We start from the raw sequence: 24,351 nt of genomic DNA, 5'->3' as shown, positions 1-24,351 counted from the left end.
CTGTTTTCACCTCACCATAGCTGGTGTTGAAAGACTTCTGTCCGGTTGTCACTCCGTGAGGATGCTAACAGAGTCTTTTAAAATTTAAAGTTTAACGTAAAGACTTAATGTAGCTGAATACGGCTTAAGGAGGAGAGCAGCTTTTAGCAGGTGGTTTGATACCACCCTTCCTTAATAAGGTAGCTGACGTCAGAGCCACGGGGCGGTGTGTGCGCTCGCGTGTCTGGTAGAGAGAGAGAAAAAGAAAGGGAGTGAGTATGGGAGGAGATGGGTGTTCACAGTGCGCATGTGCAGACAGTAATCTGTGCCGCGGTGGAAGAGGGGCTGGAGACACACGACTAGAGAGATGGCGCGGCACCCGACCGGAGCGCGAGGACAGCTGGTTGGCGGTGGGGGGGCTTGAAACATAAAGCGAAAAAGAAAATTTAAAACAAGGGGGAAAAAATATTAAGATAAAAAGGACTTTGCAAAAAAGGAGTTTCCATTCAAAACAGCGTCAGAGGAAAGCCAAAAAATTAAAAACATCAGGACAGAAAGGCGGCTGCTGCTGCAAGAAGAAAAAAGCAACAAAAGAAAATTGAACTTTACTGCACGTGAGGACTTCTGGACATCAGCTACCTGCGGTAGGTCAGATAGATGGTTGGTCCACAGCGCTGCCCGGATCATGAACGCACAGTTGTCGATGGAGAATATTGGCGACCTGCACGGAGTGAGCCATGAGTCCGTGTCCGGTCACGGAGAGCTGCTGAGCGGTCACAGTCCACATTCCCGTCCGGGGCCCCGGGGACTGAGCCACCGCGCTATGGGCATGGCGACCCTGCTGGATAGCGGAGACTATCACCCCGGACACCTGCACCCAGCCATCAGCATGTGCGAAGCCCCCCCTGGCATGAGTGCAAGCAGCACCTACACCACCCTCACCCCCCTGCAGCCCTTACCCCCCATCTCCACCGTGTCCGACAAGTTTCCTCCCCATCATCACCACCACCATCATCCCCATCATCCTCACCATCATCCCCACCAGAGGATCCCCGGAAACGTCAGCGGCAGCTTTACGTTGATGCGCGAGGACCGGAGTTTGGCGCCCATGAACAGTCTGTACCCCGCTTATCATCACAAGGACCCCTGCATGGGCCAGAGCCTCTCCCCGCTGTCCGGCTCCGGTCTGGCCAGCATACACACCACCCAAGCCGGCATCCCTCCTTACGCTCACCCCGGTGCCGCCATGCCAGGGGAGAAGATGCTCACTCCCAGCGGGTTCGAGGCGCACCACCCGGCCATGCTCGGCAGACACACGGAGCAGCACATGAGCTCCTCGGCGGGTATGGTACAAATCAGTGGCCTCCACCATCACCCACACGCCCACCTCGGAGCGCAGGGACACGGCCAGGGGCTGGGGAACAGCCGGGAGCAGGCCTCCGGGCCCGGGCAGCAAGGGGGCGGCGGTGGAGGGGGTGGTGTGACTGGGGGCCAGATGGAGGAGGTGAATACCAAAGAGGTGGCGCAGAGGATCACCACTGAGCTGAAGCGCTACAGCATCCCTCAGGCCATCTTTGCCCAGCGAGTCCTGTGCAGGTCCCAAGGGACTCTGTCCGACCTACTGAGGAACCCCAAACCCTGGTCTAAGCTCAAGTCCGGCAGAGAGACCTTCCGCCGCATGTGGAAGTGGCTGCAGGAGCCTGAGTTCCAGCGCATGAGTGCGCTCAGGCTCGCAGGTGAGCGAAGCCTCGGTAAAGCCCCCTTTTTGTTTTCATCCTCTCTGAATGTGTTGCTGAGAAAAAGTCACTCATGGAGGAGCATGAGCCCTGAATGCTACCTTATACTGATCAGTGTCTACATGGGGTGGGAAACCAAAACTGACTTTGTAGCTTTGTTGTGATAAAAGGAAACATTATTGATGCATTACTGTAATAAAAGCTAAAATACCACCAAGGTGGCATTCAGGGTTAATGGGACCTCTTGGCTAAATGTTCATAATAAGAAGTAGCCTGAAAACGTGATTTCCCACTACTGTACACATACACATGCCTCTGGTTTGGGTGAGTGAATTTCTTTGGACTTTTGGTTTGGCCTCCAATTTTGTTTTTAGTTTTTGCCCAGAGGGGTGTGCATGGTGGTAATGTTCCCCACAGCACTGAAACAAAGCGTCAAAAGTTGAAACGTGTCCCTCAAAGCTGATGCCCCTCTACCAATTTAGTTTTCTGATATCAATCCGCATCCCTTTTCTGTCTCTACACGGATTTTGGGGTTGTGTGAAACAAGTGCTCATGTCATTTTACCTCAAAATATCGACCGCTGTGCTGTGTACGTAAACTGATCCAGGCCCCAGAAATCGTTAGGAATGTGTTTATTTTGGTGTAGATGCAACTGATCAGCCTTTTTGGTGTTGTCCTTGTTGTAAACAGAGAGAGAAAAGTGTGTGCGCACGTGCTGTTTGGAGTCTGATCAACTAATTGTAAATGTGAGGTAAAGCTGAAGTTGTGGATTGTTTAGTTTGGAATAGAGAGCATGTGTTTGTGTTTTGGTCGTAAACTAGCCCTGACTTGGCTGAGGTCTCTCTAATTAACTGATAGATCTCTGTATTAATTTGTCCCGGAGGTATAGGCATGAGTCAATTAAGGCGCGCAATGAGGCCCCCAACCGCACGTGCGCGTTCACAGACACCCAATGGATTTTTTTAACGTTCACGAGTGTGATCAATGACCTACAAATGGGCTTTTTGGCTTTTGGAAAAGTGAGGCTGCTGCGACCATTGAGATGAAAGTGCGCGTGCGTTCGCGTTGGTCGTTTGTGTGGCAAACTTAGGCGTGTGCACGTGAGTGTATCAGCAATAGATTATTTTTTCTTATCTGATGTGTGATATTTTATGATTAACTTGGATTCAGAAAAAACGATCTAAACTTTTGGAGGTTGGTGATCGTTTGATCGTTACTCTGATCGGACGATTATTAAATCAACAATGTAAACAGCTGTTCATTGATTGATATTGATTAGTTTGTAAGTCAATTTCATTCTGATTTTAAGGGGGAAGGAGGTGTCTCAGGCCTGCCAGGGCATGTTTCCTCTTCCCCCTGTATCACCTTGGCCTACCTCGATAGTTCCGGACCTTTTTTGTTTTTGTTTTTTTACTAAAAATAGATAAAAATTTTCGGAGCTTCTTATTTGAAGAAACAGAAAAAATGTGATTTTTGTGCGCTTTTCGCCTAGATAAAGCATTGGAAGAGAGGAAAATTTGCTGGAAAATCTAAATTAATTTGGGCCGAATAGTCTGAGCGCCATTATATTGATCTGTTCGTTCCTAGGTGAACTATGTGATCGTGCTCTGAACTAGATGTGATATACTTATTGATTTTCGACTTCTGAAATTAATCTCAGGCCTTTTCTCTTTTTCCCACGTATTCAATTACCCATCTGAATGGCCATGATCAAATAGCATATATTTAAAAGAAGAGGAGAATTTGGTACAGGATATAACGGAGGAATTATAAAATGGAGATTTGGTCTATTATGACATTAGAAGTAAATTGGTTATAATTACACAGGGACTGCGCTACTATGGTCCTTTTGTGAATTTTGACAATATTAGAATAATCTGTTGCGTTCATTGACTCAGCAGCTTTCTCTCTTTCTGTTTGAGCATTAGCAGTAGTTTGAGCTCTGTTGGTTGTTCTCTGTGAGGTTATGAAACGGGGGACTGTCGTCGCTCCATGTCACCGTGTCTGTGGAGTTATCTGTGTTTTTAATGATTAGCCGTGAGTAGCAGCTGTGTGTGTATGTGACAAGTGTGATAACGAGGTCGTTGCCGTGTCCCCCCCTGGTCCTGGGAAAGCTGCTGCCTCCTCTGTGCCCGGGCCTCGTGCTCCTTTCTGTCCCGGGCTCGCGCTCTGTGGAGGCTCCTGCTGTCCGCGTGGCCTTCACTGCTGCTGATTTATAGCCGCCCCTCTCCACGAGAAGCCCCAGCTCTCTGTTAATATTTAGCAGCACTGGAGACACCGGGCTGTCCAAACTCACAATTACACTCCAGTTTATGGTCATAAGGATAGCTGACTGCACTGTACCTTCTCGCACACCTCAAAAAGCGTGTTAGAAGGAGGTCAGACGGTGTGATTGGCGAGAGTTAGCTTAAACCAGACTGACGTGATCGTTAGCGTTTGTTTGTCCCATTGAATAGGATTGATGTTCGCCGTTAGATTACTACTCCTGAAGTTAGAGGGTAGAGACAAAGGCATACAAATCTCGATTAAAACACATCTATAAGCCTTTTAAACGCAATAAACCACTTTAAACGAGCTTTGAAATAAAACTGAAACGAATAATTGGTATGACAGCATATTGGCATACTAAGTTTCCTTTTATTGCCACATTCCTGCGTATTTTGACAGAGGTTGTACATGGATTTAATGTATGTATTTAATCGGTTTCCTATCTGAGTTGTTGAGTTTGAGGTTTCCTGTAATTAAATGCTTTTATTCAATCAGTATGTGCTGAAAAATTAATCCGCTCTGATTTAAGAATTGCTTTGTGGTTAGAATAAGCCGTTCATTAATTTCCCCCGTGGTTCCATGTTGGGCCTCGCTGCCCAAACAGCTCATCTCCGCCCCCTACTGGCCTGTGCTCGAAATTTCCTTATCTCTGCTTACCAAGTCTTTTTTTAAAAAAGCGGAAAAAAACTCAAATAATACAACAAAACAGTTAAAGGGAGGTTTGGTTTGCTAACAGACTGGGTTTACACTATATTTCCTGTGCCCCAGTTTTCGGGGGTTGTGGTCCACAGGGTGAAGTGTGTCTTCAGCACCGCGGACAGCGCTCATTGTTCTCAGCCTGCTGTCTGTGTGCTCCTCATAAGTCACAGAGCTTCTTCTCTGGTCCATGGACCGGCTCTATGTGAGGGGCCCTTTATAGATGTGAAAAGCCCTTTTATGCTGGCATCCCCTGTGCACACTTAAGTTTGCCTAATTAGATGACCAGTCTGTTTTGGACAAAAGTAGCACTTCATCCACCTTGCATCCTTGCTGATCAGAGTTGCCCCTTTTCTTGTGAATACAGGCTGTTGCCATCTGGTCGCAGGTACATGGTACCAATATGTAGAACAAGACGAAGTGAGAGTCCATTTATTCTGGCTTCTATAGGCCTCATTAATAACTTGATCTGATTCATCCCTTTAAACTTAAACTGCAGTGGCATATATCTGCATGTTTGCTAACCTGTGTATGTTGTGGATTCTGTGTATGCATTTTCATGTTTTCATTTATTCTCTGCTGGCTGTAAAATGAATTGCCCCTCAAGAAAAATAAAGCTTACCTTACATTATGTATTTGAACAAGTTGGTTATGACAGGTAGAATAAAACGATTGCTTTTGAAGATTTTTGAAAAATCATATCAGCATTTGTAGTCATTTATTAGCAAATGTAAAAGTATGATTTTTAACTCTTTTTCCGTTTTTCCATTACCGTATTAGACTGTCTGCACTTAACTTAAATGAGTTGTGCTCAATCAAGTCTGAATAATGCAGCATTCTTGTTTATATTTTTCTAACTGCAGCAGCAGGTTTCAGTAATTTATGCAAGTTAAACTGAAGAAAGAAACTTGACATTCAAATAAGCATCTGTATTTTATTGGATAAGTAATTAGGGAAAAGAGGTATTAAAGTTTAAGAGGTGCATCTTATAGATTAGTTCTAAATTTTCCTGTGATTTTAAGAACAGTGAGGGTGAGGGTTTTGCTTTTGCCATGTTTGGTTTGGGCTTGATTCTGTAGCCTTATTAAAACAATAAAACCCCTGTGAGGAAATTTTAGCCGGCTATGAAACAAACTGAAACCATAATGGATGTGTCTTAATAAACTACATAAGCAAATGACACCATTATCATAAATATTTCTATTTTTATGATTATCTAATGTCTGAAACTGCTGCCAGGGAATAGGTATTGGATAAAGTAATTAACTGTACATCACCCCTAATCTTTTTGTTTTATTTTCATTGTGAGCTGAGTAATACATTTGGCCTAAGATAAAACAAAACACCACTTACACATGTAGAGGAAAAAAACTCAAAGGCACTGCTGTATCCTCAGTGCTCCTGAGGAGCTTTAATATACTGTGATCATCTTTGGAAAGCTTAAAGTTCATATCAAAAGTTTTATGTTGATTATGAAACAGACTGAAATTAATAATGATGTCTCTATTATGTTAAAGAGACCATCAGTGGCAAGACTGGTGAATTTTTTGTTGTAATCTTTGATGTCAGGTGAAGGAAATAACAGCACATACACTTTGACAGCCCATAGCTCCACTGAGTGATGTGTTTGTCAAAAGATATCAGGGTTTTTAAAATCATAAAACAGTAGCTACACAGTCAAAACAAGATCAGCAAAGACAGGTACTAAAGAGATGCAGCTTTGTCCACAGGGGGCACCAAAATCAAGCTGGAAGTTCCTCACAAGAGCAATGGCCGGTCTGTACCTTAATTTTTGCACTAAAACAACCCATCTGAGACCTAGTTTGGGTCCAAATGCATTCACAAAATATCAGACATTGGTATTGGCTTTAAATTATATTATCAGGGTGCCCCAGCTAGACTAAAATCCTGCAGAGATTTACAAAGACATTGCACATGGAACTACTGAGTCCACTAGTTTACTTATGCTATTGTAACTTTGTGCCATGATCCTTGAAAAATAATCCCACACTGTGTCACTCACTATCTCTGTCTTTCTCTCCTCTGAACTCCCCACAGCATGTAAGCGTAAGGAACAGGACCATGGCAGGAGCGATCGGGGGAATGTGACCAAGAAGCCCCGGCTGGTGTTCACAGACGTGCAGCGACGGACGCTTCATGCCATCTTCAAGGAGAACAAGCGTCCATCTAAAGAGCTGCAGGTCACCATCGCCCAGCAGCTGGGCCTGGAGCTGGCAACAGTCAGCAACTTCTTTATGAACGCACGTCGCCGGAGCTTAGATAAGTGGGTGGATGATGGTTCTGGTCACTCAGTCAACTCCGGCCCCAATGCCTGCACCAAAGCCTGAAGATGGACTGATCTGACCAACTCATGGACTGACTCAACCTCGGTGGAAAAGCTTTAAAACTTTAGAGAAACAAAGAGAAACTTAAAGAGAACTTGAAGCAACATTTTGCCCTTAAACCTGTACTATATTAATATTTATAGTATCCAAAGATGAAAAAACAAACCAAAGACTTCTTGTTTGACCTGCTTTGAAATGTTTGTTTCAGCAACACGTTTATGTGTAACATACTGCAAAAAGACTATAGTTTTACCCTCCCCCTCACACTTACACACTCACTGTTACTGGTCTATAGCTTTAATATACCCCACTTTACCTCCCCAGCCAGTATCAATCTGTCATTCACCATCCTTATCTTTAATCTGATTGGTTGGTTTTAATGATGGAGGTTTTAATCAGCCTGTTGGCAGCCTGGTCTGCAGATGTCCACACCCTTGAAAAACAGCCAGAATGTGAAGCTCCAGTGGGATTGGCCAATCAACTTTAAAGACAAAAATGATCCTACGGGAGCGACTGGATTGTTGTGTTTGGACGGGTGGAGGTGGACTGTCTGTCCAGCTGTCTGTCTCTCTATCAGGCATTCCAAACAGACAGGGAGATGCCTCACACGTAGACTGCTAACCCAAATCCAAAACCAAAAAAAACCCTAAACCTCAACCCTCATGGTAGTGCTTTCCTCCAACAAGCTGAAGCATTGGATAATTCAAGAAAAACCAAAGCCTTCTACAAACCAAAGCCTCTCATTCATCTTCAGTTAAGAAACTTAGAAAACCTACTGAGTGATCAACCAAAGAGTATATTTTGTAGAGTATTTTTACCTCAGATGAAAGACTGTTAGTTAAGCGCTACAAAGAAGAGAAAGTGCTGCTTAAAGTCCATTCAATATTCTGAATCATGCTTAATTTATGCTCCTTTCAAACTGAAATGTTGTATAACCCAGCCTTGGAAATCAATTATTCAATCACTCAATGTATTTTGAAATTTTCACCAATAGTTATATCATGACACTTGAAAAAGAGAAACCATAATCTTTTCTCTTTGTTATAATAGTAGCAATGACCAAACTAGAGTGTCTTTTTCTGCTAATAAGAAGGCAACACTGGCAAGAAAAAATTGCTATAACAGGCAGAAACTTTAAGCAGAATAAGACACATTAGTTTGCAGCGATCTGCCTAGACTGGTTTGACATTTGCCTTATTGATGTAGTGTGAATCAAGCAAAATATTCCAGTTATATCCTAAAAAAAAGCTGAATTGTGAAGTTGAATCATTGAAGAAATGTCTTTATTAAAATGATGCCCACAGATTTAGCTCAAGTTGGTGTGTGCAAAACCCAACAGCTTGAGAACAATGACAAATCCATTTAGTGATGTGTTTCACTGCAAAGGTGAAAACAAAAGGTGGCACTATAACTGAGTTTTCCTGACACTGTGAGGGAGACAGGCAGCCTCAGTGATAATAAGTATTCAGCCTCAGTGCATTGTCCCCGTGTGCTTCATACCTATTTGATTTTATCCTCCTCATCAAAGATGTAGGGCCGAGGGGATGATATCAATGATCAAATCACTTTCAGGCACTTACACAGCAATGTCAGCTCCTCGCCTGAATACAAAAACACCCCACCCTGCTGGTATCCAATCTCCAGCCTTCTCCTTAAGCCTACTTTCCTGTCCTAGTGAGCTATGCATTTCAGCACTGGGACGAAAGCACTACACGGGGCCAGCCCAGGGCAGCCTATCATTAAATATATGGAGCTGGCCCCCCCTTGCCGTCATCCCCCTCATAGCCTGGGTTAGCAGCTCTACATTCATCAGAACAAGCGCTGAAGGAGAGGCGAGAGAGAGGGAAAGAGAGCTCGCCTCTTCATCTATGACAGAAAAACCAAAAAATGTGTCAAGACCTGCTGATGTTTTATAGTGTGAACCAAAGATGCTACCTCACTCAAGTTCCATACGTGATTTCTATCACTTTGATGATACCAAAGATAACCAAAGATTTTTTCTTCTCATTGCACGGCCTCTATGAGTGGTGTTTTAAGATGTTGTGTGTCTCCCCTCCCCCCTCCCGTCTCCTTTTTCTCTTCCTTTCTTCTCCCATTTCTCTCCCTCCCTCCCGCCTGCATTCAACCCATGCACCCCTGCTATGCGTGCTCTTGCTTCATCTGTACTCTGATTACAGCTCCATAGGTAGTCATGCTGATGTAGCTATAGGCAGATATGCTGATCTGGCCATAGATATACACGAGAGGCTACACAGGGGCGTACAGGGGGATAGAGAAGTCGCCAGATACAGGAACAGTTTTCTGTCAACATATTACCCCCGCCAAAGCGGTCATTTTTACCATTTCATTGGCTGAAAGACAAATTCAGATTGGACAAAATTGAGCGTTTTACTCTAGTTTCTGATTCATTACAAAATAATGCACTTAAATTTGATGGATTACCCTGCAGGAGTGTCTTTTCTAAGCAGCTTCCCTTCCGCTTGGCCTCTTCTCTTAGTGTGTATCTATGACGATATTGATCCACTGTATAGGTCAGACATCTTTACAAGACAATAGGCAGACAAGCTGACATAGCCATGGGCAAATTTGTTGACTCAACTATAGGCAGACATGTTCCTGAAAGTAGAAGCAGACGTGTTGCAATCTTTCTAAAACTCCCAGGACGAGTGCCTTGCTTGAACCAAAGTGTAAAACCGCTGTTGACCTCTCACTTTTGACTCTGTGAATACCTCAGCCTGTAGAAAGGCCACTACTGAAGAAACAAGGAAATGTTTTTCTTTTCCTTTTTTTTATTTGAATCACACCGTGGTGCTTTCGCCAGCGCAACCATGCAATGAAAACATACCAAAGGAATTTCTGTTGTCCACTTCTTCAGATTAAACCAAAGGTCTTTGTTTCTTCTCTCTCTCACTCTCTCTCTCTGTCTTTTGCCCCCTTTTAACCCTCCTTCCCCCTCTCTCCTAACCTGCCTCGTCTCTCTGCTGTGTGTAAAAAGGTCCAGCACCCTGGCCGTGCATGTCTTTACCAATGTCTCTGAATACCTCATAGTAATAATTCCTTTGAGTTCTGCATTGAGACGTCTATCTGTGAGTTAGGCAGAACTCCACTCTTGTGGTAACTGTTGTTACTTTAAAAAGCTGTATGATTATCTATTTTGAAGTTTTTTTGTTTTATTTTTATTTTTGGCAGAAGTGCTCTGTTCAAAGTTGCCGAGGAAGTTTCAGGGTTGATGTATGAAACTTAAATGATGGAGGGAGAAGCGTATTTTTTATCAGACATTGGGTTATGCCAATATTAAGATGGTAGACTATTGCTTTTACAGGGTAAAACCAACTGCTGTGATATTGTGTTCATATTTTCCCTTTTTCTCTACTTCTGTGTTGTGATTTTAATTTAATTGCATTTTTGTAATGGTTAACACTGCTTTAATTTATGCATTTGTAGAAACTCTAGATTTGTATATAGTAGGTTTTTTGGAAGAAAAAAAACAAAAAAGACAGTTTTATGTTACAGCCTTATTTCCCACGCTTAGGTATAACAAAAGAGTAGTTTGTATTCTTCTTCAGCTGAATCCTAGCCGGCATTTCAATGTGTTTTAAACACTGCCAGAAACCCAGACAGTTGATTTGCCAGTGCAGACAAAGTTATACAGGAGCTACTTTGTTGAACAGCTGGCAAAAAGCAGTGTGTACGTGTGTGCGTGTTTTTTCTATTCTTTTGACTTTTTAAGAAAACAGTTATTTTATGGGTATTACTGCACATCCAAAGATTTTTAAAACAAACCAAAAATTGGACAAAAAATATGTATAAAGTTGAAAAGCACTGGCATTTGTGAGGTAGACTTGTTGAGTTTTTGATTTGCCATTCGCACGGGTATAGAATGTAGAAGGCGTAGGGGCTGTGTAGACAAGCTTACTCAACCATGTGGGGAATCTCCTGTTCAATGTACAATCTGAAGCATCTGAAAAGACAAAAAAGAGGGCTGCAAGTCCCGCTCACTTTGCTGTCTCATGCACAGAGTGAGGGTGGAGGCGAGGCTGGGCAGCCGGTCTGCCAGGGGCGGTGTCACAGAGCTGGGTCTGTTTTTATAGTCGTGGCACTGCCACCTCTCTCCACTCAGTATCTGTTCTTTTGGTACGTACTCGTGTAATGACCATGAGCAAAGTCTAATAAAACTGCAAAGAACCTTAACAAGGAATCAGTGTGTGAGTGTGTATGGGGACGACCGTCTGGATAGCTCATTTCTTTTGTGCATGTATTTCTTTATGGTGTGTGTCTTTTGCTTTAAACCTGTTTGTGCTGCTGGTGTGTGCATGTGACTGGTGCATACCACAACAGTAAGTGTGACTTCATGTGGTTGTCAGAGGCCTTACTGTTAAACAACATCAGCATGTTATGCAGTCATCATGAGTGTGGAAGGATTTTTAAAGCTAACAGCAGGTGCTTACAGAACAATGTACGGCCTGTGTTAAAGAGAGGAGTGTATGATACAGTGTGGATCTACTTTATACCCATGTTTTATTTATTTTGACCCTAAGGAGTTCCCATATGATGGGTAGCTTGGCTACAAGTCTCATTACAATACTGCTGCGCCTAAGACAATCATCTGGATCTCTTACGCTGGGGAACTAGTTTCTTGCCCGCAGAGGGGTGTCCTCCAGCTCTTCATACACAAAGATGCTTGAAGGGTTTTGATAAACAAGCATATTTGTTGTCATAAACATTTAGGATTAGATAGCAGCCGTAGTTCATCTTGCACTTGCATTTTCAAAATGAAATCCCATCGCTCTCGTCCGCCTTGTGCTCTATCATACTTAATCTCTTTCTTTTGGCCTCCTTCTCAACTCACAATGCTTATTCAGTTTCAGTATGTGTGTGTGAGTGAGTGACTGTGTGAGTGGGCGACAGTGTGTGTGCTTGTGTGCAAGAGAGGCAATGCTGCCGGTGTTACTCTCAGATGTATAACTCCATGTCTCATGACTTGATTTGTCATTGCTGTTTCCAGGCTTTGCTAACGCTTTCTCAGTGCCGTGCAATATCATCTGTTGTGATTGCTAAGCAAATGAAAAAAGAAAGAAAATTGAGAAGCAAGTGATAATGTCATCCAGCTTTTTTCAGTGTTCAAATGTTTCAACATTTCTGTAGTCACAAAAAAGTAGAAAAATAAACAAGTGGTATTTCCAGCCTCTGAATCCTGCCTGCTGTTCTCATTGTTTTATTTCATCTCTTTCAGGTTTGTGTTCTTTCTCTTTCTTTTTGTTCAGACAGACAAATTGAATCAATAAAATATTAAATCAGATAAGGAAGTGGAGGACAAGACAAGCAGACATTTGTGTCTGTCTCAGTAGCTTCAGAAGATTGTTTATGATACTGGGAGCTGTCAGGGTTACAAGCAATGGATCTTGCTCCGGTGTGTTCTTATTCCACCATTATTGATACAGAGTATGAACCTTTCTGGCAAATATCTAATATGATCTCAAAATGTTTGGTCAGAGGTTCTTCATGATTTCTGGTGAGCTATTTTAAATTTTCAAACTATTTTTCAACCACAGTCCTACAAAGCTGAATTTTATCAACCAGTGCCCTCATCTGCCATTCTATTGCTGCTATTACAGATCTTCAAAAACAATTTTGGGTCATATACTTGCCACATGCCATCCTTTATATACAGATGGGGACATAATTATCAGGCCCCCTATGAAAATTCCATTAAATTTCATTTCTCAAGTATTTCCCAAGTGCTGTTAAACAAAAAGGATTTTTTAACAAGAATTTTCCAAACATCCTTGTTTTGTTTTGGATGTTAAGACACTGAAAAAAATGTCATAAATCTGAAAAAAACTACTAGAGTCAAAATTACTATCCCCCTTTAGAACTGACCTTGTTGAGCCATAGCACAGACTACTGTTGTGCAATGATGTGCTTTTACTTTGTAATGCAAAAAGCTTGTAAAATCAAGTTAAAGCTGAGGGTTATCTTCCAATTAACACAAAGTATAAAAACTTCAGTAAGGGATTAAGTTGTCACTGGAGAATCTGGCAAAAACAAAAAGAAAAAAAATCATTTTAGACTTGAGAAGAAGAATTGTTGATGCTCACTAAGTTATCACAGCGTTTCCAAGTGTCAAGAACTGGAGTGAGAAGTATCGTCAAGAAATTAAAAAAGAGCCACACAGTACAGAACAAGCCTGGCAGAAGTAGGAAGAGAAAGATTTCAAAAGCTCTGGAAAGAAAAATAGTGATCAATGTGTCTAAAGACCCTAGAACAACTGCCAAGACTCTAGTGAATGGCTCAGCCAAGTCGGGAATATCTGACAATCACTGGAGCCGTGCACAGGAATGGACTGAGAGGTTGCAGATAAAGAAACTCCACTTCTGCAGAAGGGACACCTTAAAGCCAGACTGAAGTCTGCTAAGGACAACATGGAGAAAGATTGTGCATACTGGAAGCATGTGTTTGGTCAGAAGAGACCAAACTAGAGCTCTTTGACCATAGAGATGTTGCTCATGTTTGGAGAAAGTAGGGAGAGGCATATAAGTCAAAGACCTGGGAATCTCGTAAAGGTGGAAGGACCGAAGGATATGTTAAGATTCTGAAAGAAAACCTCAAGCAGTCAGCAGCAGAACTGGGTCTGGGTCATTGATTTGTCTTCCAACACAGTGACCCAAAACATACTGGTGAAGAACTACCTCCAGAAGAACAAAGTGAGCGTTATTGACTGGCCTGCATAAAGCCGACTGTGAAGATCTCTGAGGTGAACTGAAGACCAGGGTCCATGCTAGAACACCATCAGATCTGAAAGAACTCGAGAGTTTGGCCAAAGAAGAATGGGCAGAGATTCCTCAGGAGACGTGCCAGAGACTTGTTGAAAACTAGAACTAAAACTGCAGGGTGTTACCCAGCAAAAAGAGGCACAATTGACTATTAGCATCAGGTGGGCTAATAATTTTGACCATTGCAGTTTTTGTTTTGTGAAATATTTTTTGTTGGTGTGCAAAGTAAAATAATGTAAGTATCCAAAATAAATCTATGATGTTTGAAAGAGTTGTGATGAAAAGTCTTTGCTCTGTTTAACAGCACTTGAAACTGAAATTTTCATAAGGGGGCTTACAATTTTGCCCTCATCTGTAGATTGCACCAGTGACAAAGATGCACTCACTCTTACAGTAAGCAGTAATGGGGTGGTAGTTATATATACTCTTTTCATGTCTGATGAAGCTCCAACATTCTGAAAACCATTGAGACAATTCAAAAGGCTGAAAAGTAAGGGAATGTGAATATGATACTAAATAGGTAACATAATTAATAAATGAGCTTATTCAAGCTCACCACTTTTTTTTGTCACGGAGTTACAAATAATGCAAAGCAACTTCAAATCATTACTTATTTACTTGGTTATAAAATAGTGAATGAGGGTAATAATAGTTATCTGTGCTTTTCCTGATTGCAATGAAAAAACCCTTAAGCTTGAAATTCTGAAGTGTGCTGTACGGATTGAATGTTGGAAAGCAAACTCAAGAACTTAAATTGGGGAATCTGAAATGTGTTTTTAAAACTGTTTTTTTTTTACATTTAATTTATAAATATAGAAAACTGAAACCAAATTCTCATAACTTAATACAGATGCATTAAACATAAAGTAGGAGGTCATTCATTGATCCTCATGAAATACAGGGCATGTCTCACTTTGGCCCATGGTGGGACAAAACTTTTTAAAAAATCTTTTAAGAAGTCAAACACGCCCCTGAACAATATGATGCTGCAGTCATGCTGAATTAAAGTATTTGTATTATGATTCAAAATAATCAATAAACTATGTGAACTCATGTCTGTTCTATAAATTATCGTCAGTCCCCCTGAGTGGAGGCACAGCGGTGTACCAGACAACATCTAGACAGGAATCAGGAGTGTCAAGACCACGAAAATAAGTCCAGACACCTGTGACGTGTCCATGTCGTTTGCTCTGGATGCAAATTCATTCATAAAATAGTTGTCTTCCTCTTCTTGTCATTATCTCCTGTTTCTTCTGGCAGACAGCTGGATGGAATTTCCTTTAACTAATGCACTGTCTTGGTTCTTCCACTAGATGGAGCTATGGCATATTTTTTTTCCAAACAGGAAATTCTTTGTTTGGATTTGCCAACATCCCTAAAGGGAAATTCACACTCCAATAAGATTATTCTAACCCTGTTACTGTTGTATTTTTGGATTGTAAAATTCATACCTGAAACAAAGACAATTGTCTCTCTATATTTGAAATCAAAACATCAAAACATAAAATAATATTGGGGTCATTTCAGGACATGGTACACCATGGGCTCAGATATTTAATTATATTAGATTTAAATAAATGTTAATCATCCATATCTCATGATAATCTGCAGGTAGTCTTATATAACCTAGTCTATAGCTTTTTGGTCTATGTGAACCTAAGCACTTATCTGTAATGGCATAATCCTCAGACCTAACTACGCTGCAGCTGGTTGATTTAATCATAGAAACCCCCTCTAACCATGTAGCTCACACCATAAATATTTGTCTTTGTTCTTCCGTTTAAAATCGTGGCCCTTTATGTGCACCGGACCAATGGTTCCGAGTTACCAACAAATCCCAAAAGTCCTCCTCATACCTCTGTTTCCTATGTCGCTCCTATTCATGGGTAAATTTAAAAACTCTGTCTATGGAGGAAAAAAGGGGGAAATGACACCATAAGGGCATTGTTTAATGGTTGTTTGTATTATCTGAACAGTAACTCCTATATCTGTCTCTGTAGAGGTAGGGATGCACTGATACTGTGCTATTTCATACCAAGTACAAGTACTTAAATTTGAGTACTCACTGTGATCAACAACTACAAATGTGAATACTTAATAATATAACCAAACCGAAGACATGGCTCTTATTTAGCCAACCTGCTGCAAGGCTAACATCAGGCTGTAAAATCGCATTGTGTGCAATATCAGCAATGTTTTACAAGTGTAAGCACAAGTACCTGATACTGATACTGGTATTGGTACCATTCATCTGAAAGACTACATGAGACGAACCAGTCTATGAAATTTTGAGTTAAACATTTGCTTGCCTCTTGCTTTATGAAGGCATTACTATGGTATGTTCACATGCATATGAAAAAATGTCATAACACTTTTTTTTCATAAATATCTACAACAGGTCTGGTAGATAATGTGTCTTATTAGATTTAGTTTCATTAAATGTAGGCCAAATAGGTGACAGACTCTGTTAACTTTGCTTGCTTGCCAGACAATGCAGATAATCCACCAGTGGAGATTGGGATTTTATTGAGGACATTACAACACCACCATATCTGGGTCACTTGTCTCTGGTTTCAGCTTTGAAGATCAAATTTGTCAATTTTAAACTAAGTAGATTCACAGAAAAGCAAGTGAAAAAATATTCAAAAAATGTAAGGCCCCACTGAGCACAGGAAAATTTAGGAAGTCAACCTAAAAAAAAAAAAACACGCACTTTTACTGTAAATAAAGTACTAATAATGTGTATGATTACACTCAAATCCACTCTGTCTATGTGTTGCAGACAACAATAACGCACAAAGTACAACTGCAGCTGCCAAACAGATTTGTGAAGCAGATTCTAGTGTCCCCATTTTGGCCTTTGCCTTTGTTCCAAGAGGTTTAAGCGGAGATAAGATTATAGCAAAGAGCTCTCCCTCTGACCTTTTTTATTTGCACCAATGGACAAAGGACGTCATACTGCAGTATGAGCAGCATCACTGATTGCAGGTCAAATATATAAATGGTATTGTACTGCGGACATCCTCGTGCTGAAAATTATTCTTTACTCGCTTTTATTTGCTTTAAAGCAGTTTGTTGTTAAGCTACTCCTATGTTAGCCATAGCATCACTTGGGGTTTGAACATGGGCCTACGTCTTCCGTCGTACATAAGAGTACGTTTTCAGGTTAAGACAGAGTTTTGAATGCGGGTTTTCTTATCTCACAAATTTTCTGGCGCAACAAATGCCTTAATATTAATTTAAGAAAAAAAGATATGTGCAACTATAAAGCTCGTGGTTTTAAGATATAATATGGGACAAAGGGAGTTTATTACTACTTAAAAATAAGCCTACTAATTGAATATGCAATAAAACAACAACCAGTGGAGCGTTTGGAATAAACTTCTCTATGGTTTTAAAAGTTGTAGGACTTAGTACTACAACATATAACTGCATGACTTTAAACATACGATCTTTGGCTTCATCAGTCCAAGCTAGTAAGGACAAAATGTTCACGACGGGAAGCGAACCCTCGTGCGCACGTGAACGCGCACAGAATTGCCCCGACCAATCAGCTTACTGAGAGGATAGACCCTTTCTGGTTGTGCCGTTTCCCCCAGCCAAACGTCTACAGTCATTAATGTGGCAGGATAGTGGGAATATTCTTTAGTTACGGAGGCTAAAATTTGTATCTTCTCTTGCTCCAAAAGCAACGCGTCTTTCCAACAAGTTTTTGGTACCACTTCTAAGTTGGCGGTTGCTATGGCTGCGAGTTCATGCGAGGCTTGCTGGCAAGAGAGGGAAGTGACGACTGGGGCTGTTGTTGGGACACGTGACTGGAGCTGCACTGATCTGTTTTGACAAGCAGTGGGGAGGGAAGTGAGGAGGGGAGGCAGACTGTAAGCATCACGACTAGGAGGACTCGCTGTTCCTTTCATCTGCATTTCGCCTGAATAATATTAGTATCGACCTACTCTTCTAGTTTTGGCAGTCAGCTGGCGTGTCAGCGGTGAAACGGCTGCCGCTGCTCCGTGAACGCTCGCGGGAAACGTTGCCGTTGTAACCGAAGCGCTCGAGCGGAGTATGGCTATTTGTTGTTGGTTTGAAAAGTTTTAATGAAGCTCGCGAAGGAAGTCAGTACAGGTGGCGTTCCTTACCTCAAGCATATGGAGACGGTTCTGTTTTTATGGATGGATAGAAAGTGGACCATATACGGTTAACTTTTCGTGAGAAAAAAAATGATAAAATGTACTCGTCTTGGCAAATGATAAAAAATATACTGAGACAGTCCTGTGAATTCAGTGTTCTTGGTTGAGCTGTAGCTACCTGTGCTATCGTGGGGGTTGGGGTGTTTGCGGGGTCTTCATCATCAGCAGCCTCTTAACCAAACGGTCACGATAAAGTTAGTTAGTCGTGGGGGCTACCTAGCTAGCTAACACTGCTGAGTTAGCAGAGCCTCGTACTGGCGGAGCACCGATGAGGGGAGCCAACGTTTCAGGAGAGGAGACAGAGATGCATCGCGACGTAACTATGGTTCAGGTGGAGGAATTTGAGACATTCTGTGAGGGTAGCTTGTTTGCTAGTTAAATCACTAGTAGTCAGATTGGTTGCTCGCTAGCTAGCAGATTGTCAACAGTATTACCCAACGCTAACTGTTCGCTATCAGCTGTCTTTGTGTCAGTCAGTTGGACAATACAGTGCGACTCGATGGAAGCGTACAGTAGCATGCTAACAAAGCGAGGCTTTGTTGTTGGATAGGGGGCAGCTGGCACCAACACGCAGGCTTCACAGCTGATATCATTGCTTAGCTAATACAGCAGGTCTCCGTCACCGAGGGGTTCGGTGGGGTCCGGACAACGTTGTTGTGCTGCTGTCAAGGCTGTGTGACAGAAAACGAGAAGACCCAGCAAGAGACCCTGTAGGCATCCTGATGACACTGGACAACATGAAGCCTGAGCGAGGTATGTGGAGCACCAGAGACACACAAACACATATAGGTAGGGGGTGAGCCTGGTGGTCAGTGTGTGTAGACAAGCTGTGCAGTTCCAGTTTTAGTCGACTGACTGTATCCGCTCCCCTGAGACAAGAATCAGGCCAGAGAGTTATGTAACAGCTGGTCAGCCTGGTCACTGGTTACATGAATTCATAAAGCTTGACCCCTCTCGATGAGGACATGTACATACAGAATTAATTTACTGCTCTAGTTCTGGATGTCAGCTGCTTCTTTCGCCTATTTTCGCATCAACATACAGTACAACCTGCAAGAGCTCTCTGCTGGTTGCTGTTCCCTTTTCCAGCATCTCTTGTTTTGACAGTCTCTTGCACTGCAAAATGTTCCTGACACCCACCCTGTTGTGGATATAAGGCTCCTTCCATATGCTCTGCAACCTGTTTACATGCCCCTGGATTTGCAGCAAGAGGTAAAACAGGGACAGAGGGGACAGCCTTGTTTGTTCCAATGTTATTATGCTAATTTTACCATTGCTGTAATTTGTAAAGGGCATTTCAGTAGCTTAATCTCTGCCCTGACACAATTACCATTGGGTGTTGTGTAAGGTCTTTTTTCCTGTATAAGTGAAATAGTTTACTTGTCAGAGACTGTATGTAGTTGTTTTCGATCCAGGGCAACTAGCGACTTGATCTGTTGTCAACAACACAATAGCGCCATACTTGGAAACAGTGAAGGGCCTCTGTTCTCAGTCATGATGAGATTAGCTGCAGTCAATCACAGATAGTCTGAGTGTTTGCATAGGTTATGAAACTGCTGTCTGGCTGCTGACTGGCCTCAGTTGGATCTTTTTTAAAGGACAAAATGCTTGTTATTTGACTCCACAACAAACAATAAACATGCCCCAAATATGGACTTAGACATTTAACCCCATCCTCAGCCTTTATATAGAAACACTCTCCAGGACATCTTTTTAGTGTGACTGTGTTCAAAGTAAAGGGCACACTGAGTGGCACCCTATTATGTAATTATAGAATAATAATGCAGAACAGCATGCTGGGTCAAGTGTGAGCAGCAACACTGCTGTTGTATGTTGTAGTATTGGCAGAGGTTATGACTCTTATGTTGAGGGGTATTTGCAACCACATGCTCTCTGTATTTGTGCCTCTGCCGTGTTTCAGACAAAAGCATAGAGAAATGTCTGCCTTAGGCACATGTCAACAGCAAATGTGTTCTTCACTCCTTGTGCATTTTCACCATGTCAGGTTGTCATGTTCTAATTATGTGAGCTTCACAGCAGCAGTTCTCTGTTTGAGTGGCAGACACTGTGGAGCTATTGTTATTTGGAACATACTGTACGGTTCCTGTGGTGGAGATACCACATTGCTTATAGCCCACATGCCTTCTTTCTTTTGCTGTGTTGCTCTCCCTGTTCTTAAAGGAAGAGACTGCAGTGGTGAAGAAGACTGTTTAGTTAGCACCAGCCTGAGCACAGAGCAGCCAGTTTCACTTATCGGGTGCTAGTTGGAGGATTGTTGTTTGAAGGGGAGAGCAGAACGAGTCCAAACATGTTCTTCTAACCTTAACGCTCATGCAACTGGTTTCATGAGTCCTGACCTCTTGATCAGAAGGGTGTGAAACATCAAGCTAAGGCTTTGTGAGGGTGATGACAAGGTGATAGAATCAGGCTGTACCCTGTCACACATCTGCTCCAACTCCACCTGAAGAAAGTGGACTTTTAACTATTGATGCTTAAACCCAACATTTTAATTTTATCTGCAGTGATGTTGTCTGTCTTTGAATTCAGATCCCAGCGGACACACTGAGTCATGATACTTTAAAAGTTTGATGTGATTAACTGAAAATCAGACTTTACAGATAGGAATACAATGGAGACACAAATCTAGGTCCTAGGCTCTCAATACTGGATGAGTTTTTAAGATAATTTTTGGGGCATTTAGCATTTATTTGATAAAACAGCAGGGAATATGTGGAGAGAGAATGTGGAAAAACATGCACAGAGACTGGGAATCAATCTAGTGACCAGTGCATAGAGGACTATAGCCTCTGCTTATGGCTGCCTGCTCTGCCAACTGAGCCACACCAGCACCCATGAGTTGTCTTGTTAGGAAACACTATGTGCAATAGTTGGTATTGTTTCAAATCTAAAAATTACCAATGTGTTTTTTTCAACAAAGACAGTACTTTTTATTTCACTCCAGCTTTTGGTTAATAAACATGACAGACAATCGAATGTTATTTCAAGCTTTGGTACTGTTCAGTAACACAGGAAACCAACAGAGATTCTTTTAAAACATGACGTTAACCCATGTGCTACCATTACAGCACAGTTGTTATAAACACCTGTTAGCTCACTTTACTTTTACACAGTGTTATCCGATATGACACAACAGCAGAAACATCAGTCCTAGCTCATAGTAATATTAGCACAAAAATGTTTAAATGCTAATGGTGGTGGTTGTAGCGGCTGGCAGAGTGTTTCCCTGAGAGAACAATTGTTTTGTCCATCTCGACTAATGAGTAGCAGCTCTGTTTAAGAGCACAGAAAAATAAATTTTGCGCCATCTTCTATTCAAAATATTGAATAAAAAGAAGGCCTCAGCTGATGGTGAAATACCACTGCTCCTATTGTTTTTTCACTTACCCAACGAGGCGGGGGAGCCATCCCAAGCAGGCTTTCGGCTTTGGTACCAAGCACCTGGCCCAGCAGTGGCTGGCGGGGAGTTTGACTGTTGACATGCTGCTGTTGATGGGGTAGGGGTGTAAATCACCGGTTTCATGCCAATATGGTAGGATATCAATATTTTGGACAACAATACAGTATTTTCCAATATCACAAAATCTGCCACGATACGACTTAAATTCGATTCGATATAGTGGCCAACAATAGATATCAGATGATTTTATGCACAAATTTCACACAGTTACAAAAAAAAAACACTCTTTCAGCTATTAAATTACTGAACGAAGAACGAAGACCTGCATTTCACTACAGAAACTTTTTTTATGTTGTAAATGTCTCATTTCTTTAAACTAAGGCCCCTAATTACCTTTAAATTAAGAAGAAAACTATGAACATTTGTGTTAAAAATGTTGATTTAAAACAGCATTTTTATTTCCTCACACCTTCAAATCACTGTAAAGCACCAATATAAACTTTTCTGCAACCCTTTATAAGTGTCAAAATTTTTTGCCTGTTATCCTATTTTAGATTTTTGTCTTGAACTTATTTACACACATGTGGACTTGAACACATATTTCTGCTCCATATCCGCCCTCATACTTTACACAGGGGCCTGTACATTATGAGATTTAAATGAGGTTAAATATGTGGCATGTGATGTTATAGTGACAAATTGTTATTATTTTGATTTATTGTAACCTTGATTTTTATAAATGGAGAGGTTAGAGTAGAGCAAAGTTTTATCTCAAAAGACACTCTTGAGCAGCCTCATAACAAGAGCGAGGGGGTGGTGGGTGTAAAGAGAACAGCTGTCCTGCTTGAACCACGCTAAATTTGGACAGCTTATATTTTCATTATAAATCTAACGTGAGATGGCGAAATAAAATCAATTTACTAAAGGAGACATGCAGCAGTGGGCTTTTCCCTCTCTGTTTATCTGGAGTCTGCTGCATCAGACGGCACTCGTGCTACCTCAGCCAACAAGTTGAGTGTTTTTTATCCGTGAACAATCTCATACTGAGGTTCTATATGGATAAAGTTGTAGACATAGTTGGCAAACTAAGGGTGGAGACCCGTCCAGCAGTAGTATCTCTCTGAAATATGTCCACACAGCCGAGAACTTCCCTCAGCCGCAAAACTTTAAGCCACTGCCGTTAATTTGCTAGCTTGCAACAAGGTTGTTAAGGATGCTGTCGGGGCAAAAACTGTCAACAGGCGCGCGGGGAAAATTTCAAAATAAAAGCCTAGCTTGAAGCATCAATTTAGATAGCTGTCTTGACTTTCTATCAATCTGATTGGATTATTTATCAACCAATCGATGTATCAATATACATTGTTGAATCTTACGCCCAGGCTGCATGGCGGCGCAGGGATTAGCCCTGTTGCCTCACAGCAAGAAGGTCCCTGGTTCGCTTCCAGGTCAGGGCCTTTCTGTGTGGAATTTGCATGTTCTCTCCGGGTTCTCCAGCTTCCTCCCACCACCAAGGACATGCTCAGTAGGTTAATTGGTGACTCTAAATTGGCCGTAGGTGTGAATGTGAGTGTGCCTGGTTGTCTGTCTCTTTATGTCGGCCCTGCGATTGACTGGTGACCAGTCCAGGGTGTACCCTTCCTCTCGCCCAATGACAGCTGGGATAGGCTCCAGCCCCCCCGCGACCCCTAATGGGATAAGCAGTATAGAAATGGATGGATGGAATCTTACACCCCTGTATTGCGGATGGCAATTGAGCTGCGTTAAAAGATGTGCCACACTGGATTGGCGGCAGTGTGTTTAGGCTTAAGATTGAAATTTTCCTTTGTTTTAGTCATAATTTAGTCCTTTCACTCGTAAAAGTTTAGGTCTTGATTCAGTTGACAAAAATTCAAAACAAAAAGTAAATTACTCATGTTAATACACTACCAGTACTTCAAGAACTTCAAAAAAGATTAATAAGTTACTGATAGACCTTGAATGCTCTGTAACCTTAAGTCTGATAGTGTTTTTACAAAACATTTCCACAGTAGAGAAAGATCATGAACTTTTATTGTCCAACAGTCCAACTCTAATACTTCAGTAATGTTGTTGCCTCCTTGACAAAACTAAATATATTTTTTGTGGGAGTTTTTATTATCAAATATCTTTTTATTGCTTGTCTAAGTCTCATTTTTCTGATGGAATAAAGGTGGTTGACAAACATTTGGTCATAATTCTAGTTGACCAAATGAAGACTGAAAAACAGGTTGATACAATCAGAATAAGTCTCTGTCTAAGGTTATATAAATCTTATGGAACAATGCTGGTAAAAAAATTCCGAAATGTAACACCAATGCTAGGGCATAAATGTCTAGGGGTGTCAGAAAATATCGATACACTGATATATTGCGATATTTCACGACGCAATACTGTATTGATATTTTAGAATGCAGTATTGATATTTTTTTAAATTAATAATTTACTTTGTTGATGCAGTTTGTGGCGTAATGACCGCTAGTTGGCGGGAGGCACCGGCTGTAGGCAGTTGACTCTTCCCTTTTCTCCTGTGGTTAGACAATGAGATCATCAAGCGGCAACCTCCGGCCCTGAAAAATGAAGCCAACGTGGAAGTGCAAAAAATTGCAATACTGCAAGTGTCCACTTTAGGCTGGCTGCAGGAACACAGGAAGTCCCGCCTGTTAAACAGCCAGTTTTTACACAAAAAAAAAACTGGTTTACAGTCTGGTTCAAAAAACCAAACGTGTCTCATTAGCTAGTGTCTTGTATGGGGGTGAATTTTTTTGTATCACGATCGTTTAGTTTATATTTAGAATAAACCTCACTTCGTGCTGAATGGTACATCTCATTTGATTGACAGATAGCTCAACAGGCAGAGGCTACGTTTCTGTCAACCAGAATGTTAGCTAGCTGACAGGAAGTCACGCTCAGTGGGCGGGCCATTACGTTGAT

General features: G+C 41.7%; 2 protein-coding genes across 3 annotated transcripts in view; both read left to right on the top strand.

The window, feature by feature from the left end:
- The first annotated feature begins 418 nt into the window (after positions 1 to 418).
- On the top strand, positions 419 to 7,027 carry onecut1 (one cut homeobox 1). The gene is made up of 2 exons (XM_041792781.1): positions 419 to 1,715; positions 6,738 to 7,027. Exons 1-2 carry the CDS (start codon positions 665 to 667, stop codon positions 7,025 to 7,027), a joined length of 1,341 nt encoding a protein of 446 aa, XP_041648715.1. The 5' UTR covers positions 419 to 664.
- A 10,632-nt stretch (positions 7,028 to 17,659) lies between these two features.
- Positions 17,660 to 24,351, top strand: part of fam214a (family with sequence similarity 214 member A) — a 51,231-nt gene continuing 44,539 nt past the window's right edge. For both annotated transcript variants that reach the window (XM_041785135.1, XM_041785126.1), the window contains exon 1: positions 17,660 to 18,737. In XM_041785135.1, coding sequence (XP_041641069.1) covers positions 18,707 to 18,737 — 31 coding nt within the window. In that variant the 5' untranslated portion in view covers positions 17,660 to 18,706. The remainder of the gene's footprint in view (positions 18,738 to 24,351) is intronic.

Source organism: Cheilinus undulatus, linkage group 1 (assembly GCF_018320785.1).
Source record: "Cheilinus undulatus linkage group 1, ASM1832078v1, whole genome shotgun sequence".
Lineage (NCBI taxonomy): Eukaryota > Metazoa > Chordata > Actinopteri > Labriformes > Labridae > Cheilinus > Cheilinus undulatus.
The sequence above is the reverse complement of the archived record's forward strand: the minus strand, read 5'-3'. Positions and strand labels throughout refer to the sequence as shown.

Bases quoted from the DNA above. Each gene is read 5' to 3' on its own strand.
- onecut1 (XM_041792781.1), top strand. From the start codon at position 665: ATGAACGCACAGTTGTCGATGGAGAATATTGGCGACCTGCACGGAGTG. The intron at 1,716-6,737 runs GTGAGCGAAGCC...AACTCCCCACAG, and splicing joins GAGTGCGCTCAGGCTCGCAG to CATGTAAGCGTAAGGAACAG.